Source organism: Mixophyes fleayi, chromosome 7 (assembly GCF_038048845.1).
Source record: "Mixophyes fleayi isolate aMixFle1 chromosome 7, aMixFle1.hap1, whole genome shotgun sequence".
In the NCBI taxonomy this organism is placed as follows: Eukaryota; Metazoa; Chordata; class Amphibia; order Anura; family Limnodynastidae; genus Mixophyes; species Mixophyes fleayi.
The window spans coordinates 154,628,044-154,643,257 of NC_134408.1; the positions used below are offsets into that span (position 1 = coordinate 154,628,044).

General features: G+C 42.0%; 1 protein-coding gene across 1 annotated transcript in view; it reads left to right on the forward strand.

Annotated features, from left to right (window-relative positions):
* The first annotated feature begins 355 nt into the window (after nucleotides 1-355).
* GPR39 (G protein-coupled receptor 39) overlaps nucleotides 356-15,214 on the forward strand; it is an 82,936-nt gene continuing 68,077 nt past the window's right edge. Inside the window, exon 1 of the mRNA XM_075181263.1 lies at nucleotides 356-1,871. Within this exon, the coding sequence (XP_075037364.1) occupies nucleotides 1,028-1,871 (844 nt within the window). The 5' untranslated portion in view covers nucleotides 356-1,027. The remainder of the gene's footprint in view (nucleotides 1,872-15,214) is intronic.

Sequence of the window (15,214 nt, forward strand, 5' to 3'; positions counted from 1 at the left end):
CGAAAGATGGGCAGAAGGGCAAATACTGAAAATGAAATGAGGTGCTCACTCCAGGAGACAGACGAGCCTTCTAATAGGTGCGTGCAGTACACAGAGGTATATGCCAGCTGTGGGAATTTGTTGGAGAACAGTGATTAAAATGTCACAGGTCGGGATGGATGCAGTCATAAGACAAACAGGGATCTCTGCACGCATGCAGGAATGTGTCCCAGAGGCGCACTACAGATATGAGAGCAGGATCGCTGGCTGAACAGTCTTTCAAGGGTCACATAGAGAAAGAAATATTGGACAATTACAGTAATTCAATTTAATCCCCAGCATGCTGCCACGAAACCTAGGATGTCCTTTTAGATAGTGTTGCTTTTATGCTTGAGATGTTTTATTATGTGCGTGCAGTGAGGATTTTGATCATTTTGCAGGATAAATGGGTGTATGGAGAATAACTTGAAGTCCTCACAGTCCTGGTGAGCAGAATTCAGCATCTCAACCAACAATTCATCTGAAAGAGTCAAATTCATTTTTATTTAATCTCTTTTGTCTCCCATAGGTGAGCAGGTTTTCATTCTATGGGCGTATTCAGGTTTTTCCTGTTTAGATTCCAGACAGTCACATATTTAGGCCTCCTCCTCCCACTCCTACAACAATATCTGAATCAGGATCTCGTACTTCCCACAGATGGATCTGCCTGGTAAATGTTTAACTAAATCCATCCTACGGTAACGCCTTGTGTGGTTCAGGAGGCAGAGTTCAATAATCCATCCAGGGCTGTAATCAGGGAGAAGTCTGTCATACAGGCCCCGGGCAGCAAGTTCTCCACACTTCTCTTCCTGCGCCTCTCGCTGCAGGCCGACTCCAGGGCAGGTTGGACCTCATATCACAATGGGCTCCTGCCCCCGATGATCATTGTGGGATACAGCTGCAGCAGAGATTACTGGTGGGAGTTCATTGTATAACACCCTGGTTGAGGTTTACTTCCCAGTATTCACAATTCTGTCCAAGCTATAAGACTTGGGCTAATGAGCTGAATATGGCTTCAGAAGACCCTTGTGCGCATTTGATTGACCACTCTCACGTACCAGATTTTGAGGTCCGTTTGATAGTGAAAATCTCCCTGACTGTCGTATATGGAATTATACTACTTGCTGGGATCCTGGGGAATAGTGTAACCATCCAGGCCACAAAGGTTCTGAGAGACAAAGGCTACCTACAGAAGGGAGTGACGGACCATATGATCAGTCTGGCCTGCTCTGATCTGCTGCTCATTCTGCTGGGGATGCCGGTGGAACTCTATTCCGTCATCTGGTTTCCTTTCTCTTCTACATATGGGAATATCACCTGTAAGGTATATTCTTTTCTGTTTGAGGCCTGCAGCTATGCAACAATATTCCATGTGGCTACACTTAGTTTTGAGCGATACATGGCTATCTGCCACCCCTTCCGATTCAAGCTGGTTTCGGGCACACGTGCTGCCAAGCTGATGATTTGCTTTGCTTGGCTCACCTCTGTCTGTGTGGCATTACCCTTAATTTTTGCAATGGGAGCTGAAGATCCGCTGAGCCCTGTGCCAAAGAGGCGATTGCACTGCAACAGTTCCAGATCCTATCATTTGACTGCTAACATTACCCTGTGCACCAACCTCCACTCTAAATGGACTGCGTTCCAGGCCAGTATCTTCAGCGCTTTCATTGTCTACATTGGGGTTCTTGCCTCTGTGGCTTTCATGTGTCGGAAGATGATGGTGACTCTGATGGTGGCAAAGAAAGGTACAATCATGGTGAAGGGCCAACTTGGGACCAGTGGGACGAATGAAATGACCAAGAGTAACAGCTCCGAAGCCAGTTCTGCTCGGAAACAGACAATTCTATTCTTGGGTAAATATCAATATTGTAAATATTTGTGGTGCCTGTGTAAAAGATATAGGACAAGACACATATATTTTATATCAGTGGTTCCCAACCAATATATTAAGGGTTATAACAAGGTACAGGAAGGAAACATTATACAAAGGAAGAGAAGTATTAGAACACGAGGACATGTACTGACACTGGGGGGAAGAGAAGTATTAGAAAACGAGGACATGTACTGACACTGGGGGGAAGAGAAGTATTAGAACACGAGGACATGTACTGACACTGGGGGGAAGAGAAGTATTAGAACACGAGGACATGTACTGACACTGGGGGGAAATAGCTTCAGAGGAAGTTACATCACAGAAAGGGTAGTGGATAAGTGGAATAGCCTCCCATCAGAGGTGGTAGAGGCTAATACAGTAGAGCAATTTAAACATGCTTGGGATACACATAAGGATATCCTTACAAAGAAATAAGGATTAAATAGGGTTGGAGGTTACCATAGGGTAAAAGATGGGCCAAACGGTTCTTATCGGCCGTCAAATTCTATGTTTCTAACCAAACTGATTTTGTGGCAAACCTGCTGACATCCTGTCATGTGAAACATTTCTGTAACACTCCTAGTAAATAAAACAATCATGAAAAGTATATTTAAACAACAAGGCAAATCTCAGTAAATATATACAGTTATAGTATTATTATAATGACACATCCAGACTGTATTGTCCTATAAATAAATGATGATGTCCTGATACATAATATTTCCATGATTGGTAACGCTTCAAGTCTGGACATTTTACAATAAATGAAAACTCATCTTGATCTCACTGGGTACACAAGGGCTCCACTTACATAATCTCACTGCATTAATGTTGTATCTATCATGCATGCAGCATAATTACACATAGATCTACAATAAAGATTATTTTTCTTACTATCTGAGGGCTATTAAGTCACTTTTATGTCTTCCTTGTATAAATCTTTTATGGGTTGTCTTCGGTTGTCTGTTATATCGGCATCAGTAACATTAAACTGCATATTTATAATGCACTCACAAATGGCGCTGCTCGGACCAGCCCCATAACGTAAACTGTGGAAGTTGAAAGGAATTAGTTGGTGGTAAATTAGTGAAACTAGTAAGAAAATGTGTTTGGGGCTTGTACAGTTGTTAGAATATTTCCATAAAGAAGCTATGGGGGTAATGTCTGCACGTGCCACAAATCTAAGTGTGGCCACAGAATCACAATGTGCTTTATCAGTTGTTATCGCGGTTATATATTAGTACTGTAGTATTATTGTATTAATACTCCGTAACACTCATATCCATACTCCACTGTATAGTGGAGGGCACCAGGCACTGGGAGAACCAGGTGTTTGCAGTGTGAATTGGGTGCACTTGGTCATCTACTGATGCCAGATTTTCTTTTGTTGCTGCTTGAATGACTGAACAGTTTGTGATGAAACGTTTCTTGTACAAGCTGCAAACAAAGTGCCCATTCATCCTGCAGGGCAAGAAGATTAAATACAACAAATTGATAAGACTTAAACATACGCAGCGTCAGGAGCTGCGCTCAGTGGTTATTTTATGCCACAATAAGTGAAGCCTTTAGTATGTTCTGCTGTTTCATGACACACATGGGATGGTCTTCATTCCAGGGTGTGATGTAGCTACAAGATGCAGGCTGTGCAGGAGGTATATATATATATATATATCCTGTAATATACTAACATGTGCACTAACCTGAGATCAGACAATACTCCCAACTGTAAATTGATTTGATCATTTACACCCGCAGATAACCGGTTTGCGATACTGATATTGGTCCATTATATCCTTTGAAAGAAGTATTTTAAGTAGTTTGTCCTGAAAACACCATTTGGTCAGACATTTGTGTCAAAAGCTGATCCAGTCACCAATCTGATTTTCAAAGCAGAACATTCCCCATAAAATAGTATTTTCATTGGGAGATTAAGGCAGAAGTTTTACAGCCACAGTATGAGCAGGGCTGATAAGTGTCAGTAAATGAATTGTGAGTTTTCATTACAATACAAATAGAGCCATGAACCCTATAATCATCTGTATACTGTAAAATCATTGCACCTCGTAGAACACTTTCTATTGTAAAGGGATACAAAGTATCTCATGGTTGTCTATATAATCTATGTCGCTTTACATGGTCCTTCAAGTAGAATTAAAGATTGATAGCACACAGGACCTTGCTGAAATGTTGGTAGTTTAGTGTAGAGGGTTCATCTAATAGGTGTGTTAAAAGTGTGTAGCCTGCGTGTATATGATGGTCCTAAGTGTATTGGACTATTATTAGGTTAATAAGACATGGTCTATAAAAAACAATATTGAGCCACATAAACCATATGCAGTATACAATGTTAATACTCTTTGCAGACTGGATGTGGATAGGATTATTTTGCGCTCCAGGCACCTGAGTGAAATGTAGTTCTAACCCTACACTTTCCCTGTAGTTGTCCTCTTCATATTCCTATGTTGCTTCTTCTCACATTGAGGTTCCTGTGTTGTACCGAGAATTCCCGTCTGCAGTGCCGACAAGCTGGATGGGTGGAACGCATGGTACTTCCTGTACTACACTGGAGCTTGTAAGATTAGTTTGGGTGTAATCTCACACCCAACGCATTTCATCCACAGGGACCTTTCAGAGGATGAGCGCTGTCTCCCTAAGCCATTATTTATGGCATTTGGGAACAATTTGATCTTTATTGTACTTAATATATTTTTTGACAAGTTTTTTTTAAAGGCATTTTTTCATAAAATAGCGATGTGAACTGTATATGTGACTGCTTGAATACTAAAAAAAAGATGCGAATTGTGAAATGAGGAAGGAAAAGTTTTTAACTTAGAAGGGGCCAAATATCAAATTCAGTGTTGAGCCTTTATTGTGTGAGGGTGTTTAGTTCTTATAGGTATCTTGTTTTCATCTTGGACATTACGGCTATATAATTGCTTCCTTTCCAGTCTTTTGGGCTGTGTTTTATGCCCCTGGGGTTCTTTCTGTGTTTTCTCAATAACTTGAGACGCTGTAACATCCTCACTGATGCTTCAGGTACGTTCTGTGATTCTTGTTTTCAATTTTCTTTTTGTCCTCCCTACATAACGGAGGCTGCATGTACTCTTTAGCATGTATATGACTCATTATGTGTTACAACTTATTGGTTCTTTTATTTTGAAGTTGTTTGCTTTGGAATTTGAAGTGTAAGTGTTTATAGGTTTTGTTGAGATTTGTTCAAGGCTTTTTCAGCCTACGCAGTTAGAACAGTAATGAAATCCATTTGGTGATTCTTTCTCTTGTAGGTCAATGGTCGGTAAATAGCTATGTGTAAGGGTGTTTCTCAAATATTTAACTCCTGCGATAACTCCCTTGGGTTTCTCAGGGATCGTTTGTTTCAAGTCTTCATCCTTTTGTAGGATATGACAATGTTTTCCAATGATCTTTTGGATAATGGTGTAGCTGCTGTTGTACTAGTTGGTGTAATTGAAACTGAATTCATTGGTGTATCCTACAAAAGGATGAACACTTGAAAGAAATCATCCCTGAGAAATCCAAGATAGTTTTCCGAAGAGCTGAATGGTTCAGAGCTGATGACCTTGTAAACAGTCATTAATATATCCGTCTATTAGTATGATCTGTAAAATACAAAGTGATCTAAATAGTGTTAGGCGGAATAATATAAGGCTCTTCTCCTCATTGCATGCGTTAGACGGACGTGACTGCATGGAAGATCGAGTGGCTACAAGAAGCACTCATTGGAATGTATGTAAGCCATGTGTAAATTAGTAGGAATATGTGTAGGAAGCCAGAAAACCCAAATGATGTCTCATGATCTAAGCTGCCTGTCACCAGTTATTGCAGTGAATGGGTGCCTCATCCTGCTTAATGAGAAACAACTCCATCCAGTGATAGAGGTATCACTAATCGGGAAGAATCCACTGGTACATGGAGGAGATTACCTTCTCCTCTATGAGGTGCCTCTATTCTGGCTGCAACAACACACAAGTATATTCAATGAATGGTGTCAGCCACTTTCGTGCCGATATCAGCAGGAAACACCAATGGGGAGATGTGAAGGAGAGATGGGGGGCACACAGGGATTTGCATAATTGAAGTATGTCTTTGGATTTTATTACATCATAGCTCCTCGCTGAGCCGTCTCTTCAGCCCCTCGCTGTGCCGTCTCCTGAGCCCCTCGCTGTGCCGTCTCCTGAGCCCCTCGCTGTGCCGTCTCCTGAGCCCCTCGCTGTGCCGTCTCCTGAGCCCCTCGCTGTGCCGTCTCCTGAGCCCCTCGCTGTGCCCTCTCCTGAGCCCCTCGCTGTGCCCTCTCCTGAGCCCCTCGCTGTGCCGTCTCCTGAACCCCTCGCTGTGCCGTCTCCTGAGCCCCTCGCTGTGCCTTCTCCTCAGCTCCTCGCTGAGCCCTCTCCTCAGCCAGTCCCTGCGCCATTTCCCCAGCCCCTTGCCGAGCCGTCCCCTCAGCTCCTCCCTGAGCTGTCCCCTCAGCTCCTCCCTGAGCCGCCCCCTCAGCTCCTCGCTGAGTTATCCCCGCAGCCCCTCGCTGAGCCATAAGGGATTTCTACTGAGTCACAGTGGGGTGTGGTCACATAATATGTAAATCCCAATGAATCCTTCTCAAGCCAGTTTGGATGTCACCTGGCTGGTCCCATAATGGCCTATCTTGGGCAGGGTCAATAGACCACCTACATTTTTTCTCATTTAAAATAGGCTGCTGAGTCGAGTTTTGCCCCCCGGGCTAAAATTTGCCAGCCCTCCCCTGCCAGGACCTTTATCAAGATAGCAGCATTATACAGAAATGTTTAATCCATTATAGTGAAATCCATTCTTCATGATGATATCTACATGACATTTCTGTGCATTTATTAATCTCATTTGAATAACCAGACAACAACCTGCCAGTATCTCCCATCACATGATACTTTCTAACCCAGAAGAACAATGTACAAATATAATAGATAAACAATTATCTCTAGGAAAGCTTATATGAATACCCATAATCCTCATGGGGCTTATTTAGAGGTGCAGGCATATGCATATTTGGCACATATAGGAAAAATGCCTGCAAGAAAGAGCACAGGCATCCGTAGCTAGAGTCCGAGATATCTGATGATGGGAACAACAACACCTACTCCATTCATACCAGTGTCTGAATGCTCCCTTGACAGGAGTGTGGAATATACATGAGGCGTATGTGTACTTAATGCAAAAGCATTACACTATTTGTACGCAACCTAATGCATTAATATGACGTGTACATACTAGAGATGTTAACTGACCCCGTGTTCTGGTTCTGGTTTTGGTTTTGGCAATCCCGATTTTTTTATTTATTTTTTCTAAAATCCCTATTTCTTGTGGTAAAATCACATATTTTTGCTTTTTTTCTCCCCTACTTTATTATTTTCCTCAATAACACTAATTTCAAGTCATTTGCAGTCAATTTTGACCACCTCACAGGTCATAATATCATTTTCATACACTTTCAAACAAAGACTGCAGCGACCTGGCTGGATGCTAAGCGACAGAGCAATGACTCAAACACACGGCAGTTCATAGCACATATAGGAAACATTGCCACACAGTAGTGTCAGTAAGGAAAAGTGGTGCAATTAACAATGGAGCAATGGAGCGTTTTACCTATATAACACAGTACAATGTGATTGCAGATTTAGAAGGCTATGCCTGCCAGCCCTATTATTTGTATTTCAGCATTGACAATTAGCAATGGAGCTCTCCTCTTTGCATGTTTCCTATATAACACAGTACAATGTGACTGCAGATTTAGAAGACCAAGCCAGCCAGCCTTAGGATTTGTATTTCAGCAATGACCATTAGCAATACAGCTCTCCTGAATGTCACTGTAGACTTTGTTGAACACTGCTACCCCCTCCTCTTTCTATTCTACCTATGATGCTGTCCAACTGCACTAGAGACTGCCAAGAACTGTGCTACCTCTTCTGTGTCCCTCTGTGAAATGGCGCTGGATCGCCATGGAGGAATACCGTAGAATCCAAAGCTCCCGAGATCCAATGACGTAACAATGACGTTTTGCCTCATTTTCAATTCCAAAAAAGTGTGAAATTCCCGAGCCGGCTCGGCTCAGTACTCTGATCTGCTAAGTTCGGGTGTGTTCGGTTCTCGGGGAACTGAGTCTGAGCATCTATAGTACATACAGTTAGATACACAAGAGAGAATTGTGTCTTTTTTAATAAAATCAAAAGTCACATTTACCATATAAACAATTAAATAAAAACAACATATAAACAATTAAATAACAGCATCTCAAGTTAAAAAATAAATGTGAATCGTTTTTCCTGCTAGAATTGACAATAGATATAAAATATCTGTAATGCTAATTGTGACAGGATGGACCGCCTATGCCATCCTGTCTGTTGCTGCTGGGAACCGGCTGGGCTTACTTTGCCACCGTTCCCTTATGTTATCCCAAATGCGCCCTCTAACCGCAGTAGGAGGGGCTTACAAAGGCTGCCACCACTGGACTCCTTACAGGCAACCAGTACAGCGTTTATTCTGGGTAACTGACGCTGCTAGTGTACGCCGTTACTGGTGTACCTGGGCTGGTACACCTGACCTCATCCTATGGATCAGGGTTGCTGTGGATGGCCTATCACACTGGCTTGAGCTGCTGGGTAGTGGGCAGACCGGTGGTACCGGAAAGCAGGGTCCAAATCTCAGAACAGCCAGGAACGGATTAGAGTTGGGTCACAGAGATAGACAAGTCTCGAAGCAGGTCTTTGAAACAAGTGATGTTTATTTGCTCATGCTGGTTGAAGGTACCAGTGGGCAGGTCAGATGAAACAAGGAGAACAATTTTCAATACAAAACAGTGCTTTTTATACAGCTTTGGACACAGTCTCACAGGGTAAGCCAGCCCCCTGAGGTCTGAGCTATTTTTAGAATCCAGATGCAATTTGTTTACCCAAACATGGATTTACATGCAATGCAAAGCTAACAATATTTACACTTATCTGTGATATCCTAAAACTTGCTGTGATTTCCTGCATCTTGTTTTAGACACAGGAAATCTAACAGCAAGTCTAATTAAGCCTTCCTGTGCCTTCAGGTGCTGAACTCTCACACATCAAATGGTCTAGTTAACATGAGATTAACATGAGTACTTTCATCAGACAGTTGCAGAATACATGTTCCCAAGGAAAAGTTACAAGACACCAAAGAATTCCTTTCCCTACCAAAATACACAAAATACTTCCTCAACAAAGGCTTATTGAATCAGGTATATACCTCAGAAATAATGAATTTCCTCTAGCAAAGGTTAAACAAAAAACAGATTTCTTCCCCTGGTCTCAGAAATAAAGATATCTCCTTTACCAACATACACACAATATCAAAAATAAGTACATTTGCCATCATATATATATATATATATATATATATATATATATATATATATATATAAGCACCCTGCGTTATTTCCTTTAAATAAATTTATACCGTAAGTTATTTATAAGTGATCCAGTCACACTAATGTTTTCAATGCTATAAGCTAGAGAGGTCAGTCTGCAATTAGCCAATGGGAAGCAGATGCGTAGTACTGCTGATCGATATCGTTATCAGTGCGTACATTTGTACCATCACCCGCAGGACTTACGCGTCCTGACAGACTTATCTGTGTCCACATTAACACAATTATGTGAACAGGTCCTTATTGTACTTGGCCTACATTTGCCAGATCCCTTGTACTGCCCCTCCAGTCATAAGGAGTCGGGTCAGAGATCTACGACAATCTTGATGTGCACAAGCAGTACGAAAATGTATATCTTATGCAAAACAATGTAAGTGGCATCAGCAATAAGTGCTAAAGTTGCATAAAGATACATTTCAGTAAATCTGATCAGGTCATTAGAAGTTTTATACTTATGTCACCACTACAATTTTATATAATAAAACATCTATTCATCAATAGCAATTTGGAGCAATGTGAGCCATATAGATTGAACTTACATTTAAATGAAACCTGCTAATATATGATACAATACAGCTCTGATATGATATAATGTTCGCAGCATATCATGTGGGAACCAGGCCAGTAGTCAGGTGCCGTCCCTGCTTCTCCCAACTCACACAGGGAAAGCTGCTTGTCCCCTCTGTTCCTGGGCACCCATACGCGCTTCTCTGTGCATGCGTGTCCAGTTGCTAGGCAGGTTCTGAGTCCTAGTTGTGGCCGGTGACATCCCCGCCACCGGTGACTAGCGTCCTGCTTCTCCCCTTTAAGGAAGTCTCTGGCACCACTAGAGTGTCAGAGCATTTGGTCTCCATCTACTCAAGCGTTCCTGTATTACCCCCAGTGTTCTGGTATTTGTATTGCTGATTTCTGGCTTTTGACCTGGCTTACCCAGACTTTTCTGTTGGATTTGGTTTTGGCTCTAACATCTGACCTCTGGATATTCAGTGACCATCCTTCTGGATTTCCTTTCTGTACTGTACATCCCGATCAGCTTGAACATGAACTCTTTGACTATCCTTACTCACCTACTAGTTTGCTGGTAGCTATTTGGAGAAGCGCAACCTGGACATTCCTTGCAGAAAAATCCAAACATCCTTGTTTGGTCCCTAGTGAAGACCAGGGGCGATGGTCCCTCTGCTCCTCCAAGTTCAATAGTGCCTATCCCAGCAAGTAGCCATCATCCACTAACTTGTTTGTGACACCGGCATAAAAGGATCACGGAAGCCCTTACACTGGCTTTGTGTTCTTCATTTGGGACAGTACTGACTAGGGGTTATACTTCTGTCCTAGCTGGCCTAGGATTACATTGATCTGGTCTATAAGTCTCTGTGGGCTTTGCTACTTTGTGGACCTGCAAAAAAATCAGGAGAGCATTAACCTTAGTTCCTGCTCCACTGGTAGGAAAGAGAACAACGTGGCTCAAAGGGAATTGGTGACTATAGCCTCTTTTTGTTTGGGTGGTTAATAGGCTTTTGCATGGTGAATCCCCTGGCTTTTGCTACTTGTGCTATTGTTATTATTCTGCGTGTTTCATACGTTATGTATTGAAAATAAAGTACTCTTGTACTTTGTCAGTTGTTTGCCCAAGTGATTCTAAACTTGTGTGGGGTTGGTGGGGGGCAAAAGAACTGACTATAAGTCCAGTATCCTCATAATGACATTACTTGGCCTGCTAGTAACATTCTGGAGCGTGGCCCTTTTTCCCAAAAATATCACCAAGAGTCAGACAGCCTATGATATTTTTATTATCAATGTGATTATATCCTTTTGTATGGCAAATTGGTACCCCATTGTGTTGAACTAGTCTTCACACACTGTAGAGATCCAGGGAGGCCAAGGAAGAAATCTGCTGCCCTCCCAGTACCCAATCCGTGTCACCGTGTGAATCTATCTCAACACAAATGGGGATAGCACCCAAGACTCTGGATATATTTATGGATAGTACTGTCTGGAAGTTACAGCTCCTGTTGCCTCATCAAGAGCTACTGGAAGGATTCTCCCAAGATGCTGACAAAGACTCTACTAATCTCTTGTTGATGTGTCTGACATCGGGTTTGGTTTGGTCACTGCCTCACTGGTAGAGGAAACAAGGAACGGCATGCTCAGCTGGCTCCCTATTCTGGAAGAGGAGTGACTATAGTGCTTTCTTTATATGTCTGGGTTGTTATGACCATGGCTAGTAGATGAGCCTTTAGAACCAAGCTATTAGAGGTCTTCACCTTTAGCAGCCACTTTTCTCGTAGAACTGATGTTGTTCAGATGTACTCAGATGCCCCCAGGACTTAGGCTCTATAGTAGTAAAGGTTTATCAGTATACCCACAGTACAGGAGGTAATTGAAATACTGGAGGCTGGTATCCGGGACTGGCCAGGGTAGTGGGTCAGAAGCAAGCAAGGAAGATTGTGAAACAGGCCAAAGGCCGGTACAGGCAGCAAACGGAGGAATCCAGGAAACAGGCAAAGGTCAAAGGGTCACAACAGGATAACAATCTAAGGACAGGGAATGTATCCCACAGCAGGTCAGCAATCTGTGCAGCATATTAACGTTATTTATACACTAACGTTATAACCGGCAGCGAGCCTAAGCCCTCCCTGCCTTAAATACTTTGATGGGCCAATCAGGATAGAGGAGGCACAGGGCTATGATTCAGCCTCAAGAGGCTGCTGATTAATTACTTGTTCAGGGCTGGGATTGGTCATACCTGGAATATGTATATGCATAATGTATTAGTCAAACTTTATAAATGAGAAGACTCCAGCTGGAGTTATAAATGACCCGGCTCCCTATCTAAATGTGCCACAACTATTTATAATAAATGTACTACTTGTGCACGCGCCTGGCTGCTAGATTATGCAGGGACACGGCGCTACTCTCGGCAGGATTCAGCGCTGCTGTCTCTGGCAGAGAGAGAAGCGCCATCGGGATGCGGCACTACAATCTCTGCCTTGAACTCAGTTGTGTCCCGGCCGTCACCATGAAGACTGGGACGGCATTTCCTCTTTCGTTCCGACAGTTGCAAGGACAACGGTCGGGACGGAATAGGAAATGATGCCCCGGTATTCATGGTGACGGCCGGGACACAACTGAGTTGAAGGCAGAGATTCGCAACGACTCGGGGCACAGCCGCGGCTCCTGACAGTGGTATGTGTGCCTTGATCTGACCGTAACTTTGTAACAGTGATATAGCCACTCTGTGATGTAGGTAATAAACATTATCTTGTTTTGGAAGATTCTTGCTTAGGTGCTGATCTGTGCCTACTGGTAACAGTACCGGGGATAGGGCAGAGGTGGTCATATAACTTCAATAAGTGTCAGGCGGTAACGAGCATCATTTTCAGGTAACTCCAGGGCACTTATCACTAATTGGCACCAAGAGTGAGGTCCTTTGGTAATCTGGTATTGTGACTTTAGCTAGAAGAGAAGTGCAGCTCACAGCATCTGGTTTATGGGATTGGTGATTCCCCGGGCACCTTGTAGTCCTTTCTTTTGTGGCCTTTAATGTTCTGGGGATAATGTGTATTCTGGTGGGATGGAAGCCGCAAAAACATAAACAGGGCAGAAATTACTTTGTATCTGGTCAGATACAGATTGTTTCCACTGACCTTTGTGTCCCTTACAGCTGATCAAGAATCGCAGAATCTGAATAGTTCAAAGCTAAAAATCGCCTTCACTTTCAGTTATGTGGGTAAGATGTAAGTTGATTAAAAGTCAAGAACAATGCAGTATTATTATAGTTTAATTAATTCAGATACATTAAATTAAAACATTTTGTAATTATCTTTCAACTTATCAGAGAAGGAAAATATAGAATCTCATAGAAATAAAATTATTTTCCTCCATTTTTCAATGTCCTCGATTCTAACCAAACCATCACACGCAGTCACTGAGCAGATTGAATCCGTTCAGCAAAAAAGGTTTCATGTCAAAAGCTATTACTAAATCAAATCCATCAATTTAACACATGAAATCCCAGAAGAAAACTCCCTGCTACAGAGAAAGAGCAGCACACACATCATATTGTACGGCTTCTGGCCACATACAATCGGCCACCTCAGATCTGCAGCCAACAATGACAAATGATGACAAAATATGAGACATTTTTCACATGCTGACAACTGCCACGTCTCAGCCAGAGATTACATGAAGAAAGTATTTATTTACAACACATGTGAGATGGATCTGTTTTTTAGAAAAATGTATGAAATTGCTTAATAATCATTTTCTCTGATTTTTATTTAAAAAATATTTCTCACATGCTGTGTAATTCCTTGTGCTTTTACTAGTATAAGACCAGAAATCTGAGCGCTATAATATGGCTCTGGAGATTTATAATGATCAGTACAATGCATTTTCTGGGAGGTCTGACAGATTGAGATGCCTCTGGTATATCTGCAGCTCTGCAATGAAACGTTTAATAAAATGCAGGTATTCCCATGTGGAACCTATTTAAAAAAAAAAAAAGTGCCTGTTATCATTGTTATAACATGAAGTCATAAAAAATTAAAAAAATACTTTATAAATTGAAGTACTCAATGTACTTTATATAATTATCAGTATTGTTTATATAGCACCAATCATATTACACAGCGCTGTACAGAGGATATTTGTCATTCACGTCAGCCCCTGCCCCATCGGAACTTACAATCTATATTCCCTACGACACACACAAACACACAAACACACACACACAGACACACACAGACACACACACAAACACAGACAGACAGACACACACACACACACACACACAGACACACACACAAACACACACACACACACACACACACACACACACACACACACACACACACACACACAAACACAGACAGACACACACAGACACACACACATTCCATTTTTTCAGAAGCGAACTAACCTACCAGTATGTTTTTGGACTGTGGGAGCAAACCTGGAGCACCCGGAGGAAATGACGGCAAACACAGGGAGAACATAAAATATTAAACAACTGGAGATGCTTAGCTGTAAATTCTCAAATTATTTGTGTTTGCTACAGATTCCCAGTGAGAAAAATATAAGAAGTAATTTCAGGGTAGTAGTGAGGAATGGTGACGTTACCATAGCACAGGCTGCCGGTACTAATATAGGTAGCCTGTGCTTTATGCATAGAAAACAATTTAACATAGTAACACGATAGATGCTGTTAAATAAAGTCAACAGTCCACCAAGTTCAATCTATTTGGATCTCGTGTGATCCCCTCTTATATTTGAACTTGATCTAGTTAATGCAACCACCAATCTGTTTCAATTAGGAAAAATCCCTCCTGAACCAATATTTCAGTTCTATTATGCCCTGGATCCACTACTGTCCTTCATCTTAATTAATGGTCATAACCCTGGATACCCTTTTCCACTAAAAATGTGTCTAACCCTTTCCTTGAATCTGCCATCACAACCTTCCCTGGCAGTGAATTCAATATCTTGACTGCCCTTACTGTAAAGAACCTCTTCCTTTGCTGGTTGTGAAATTTCCTCTCCTCTAACCTTAGGGGATGACCGCGTGTCCTGTGTATGGTCCTTGGGGTAAAAAGTTCCCATGAAAGTTCTCTGTATTGACCCTTAATGTATTTGTACATAGTAATCATATCTCCCCTTAGACGCCTCTTTTCTAAAGTAATCATGTCTAAACTGGCTAACCTTTCCTCATAACTTAATGACTCCGTACCCTTTATCAATTTTGTCGCCCTTCTCCGAACCCTTTCTAGTTCCGAAATGTCTTTTTCATCGAGTGGTGCCCAGAACTGTACTCCATATTCAAGATGAGATCTTACCAACGATTTATACAGTGGCAAAATTACACCACCTTCACTTGCATCTATGTC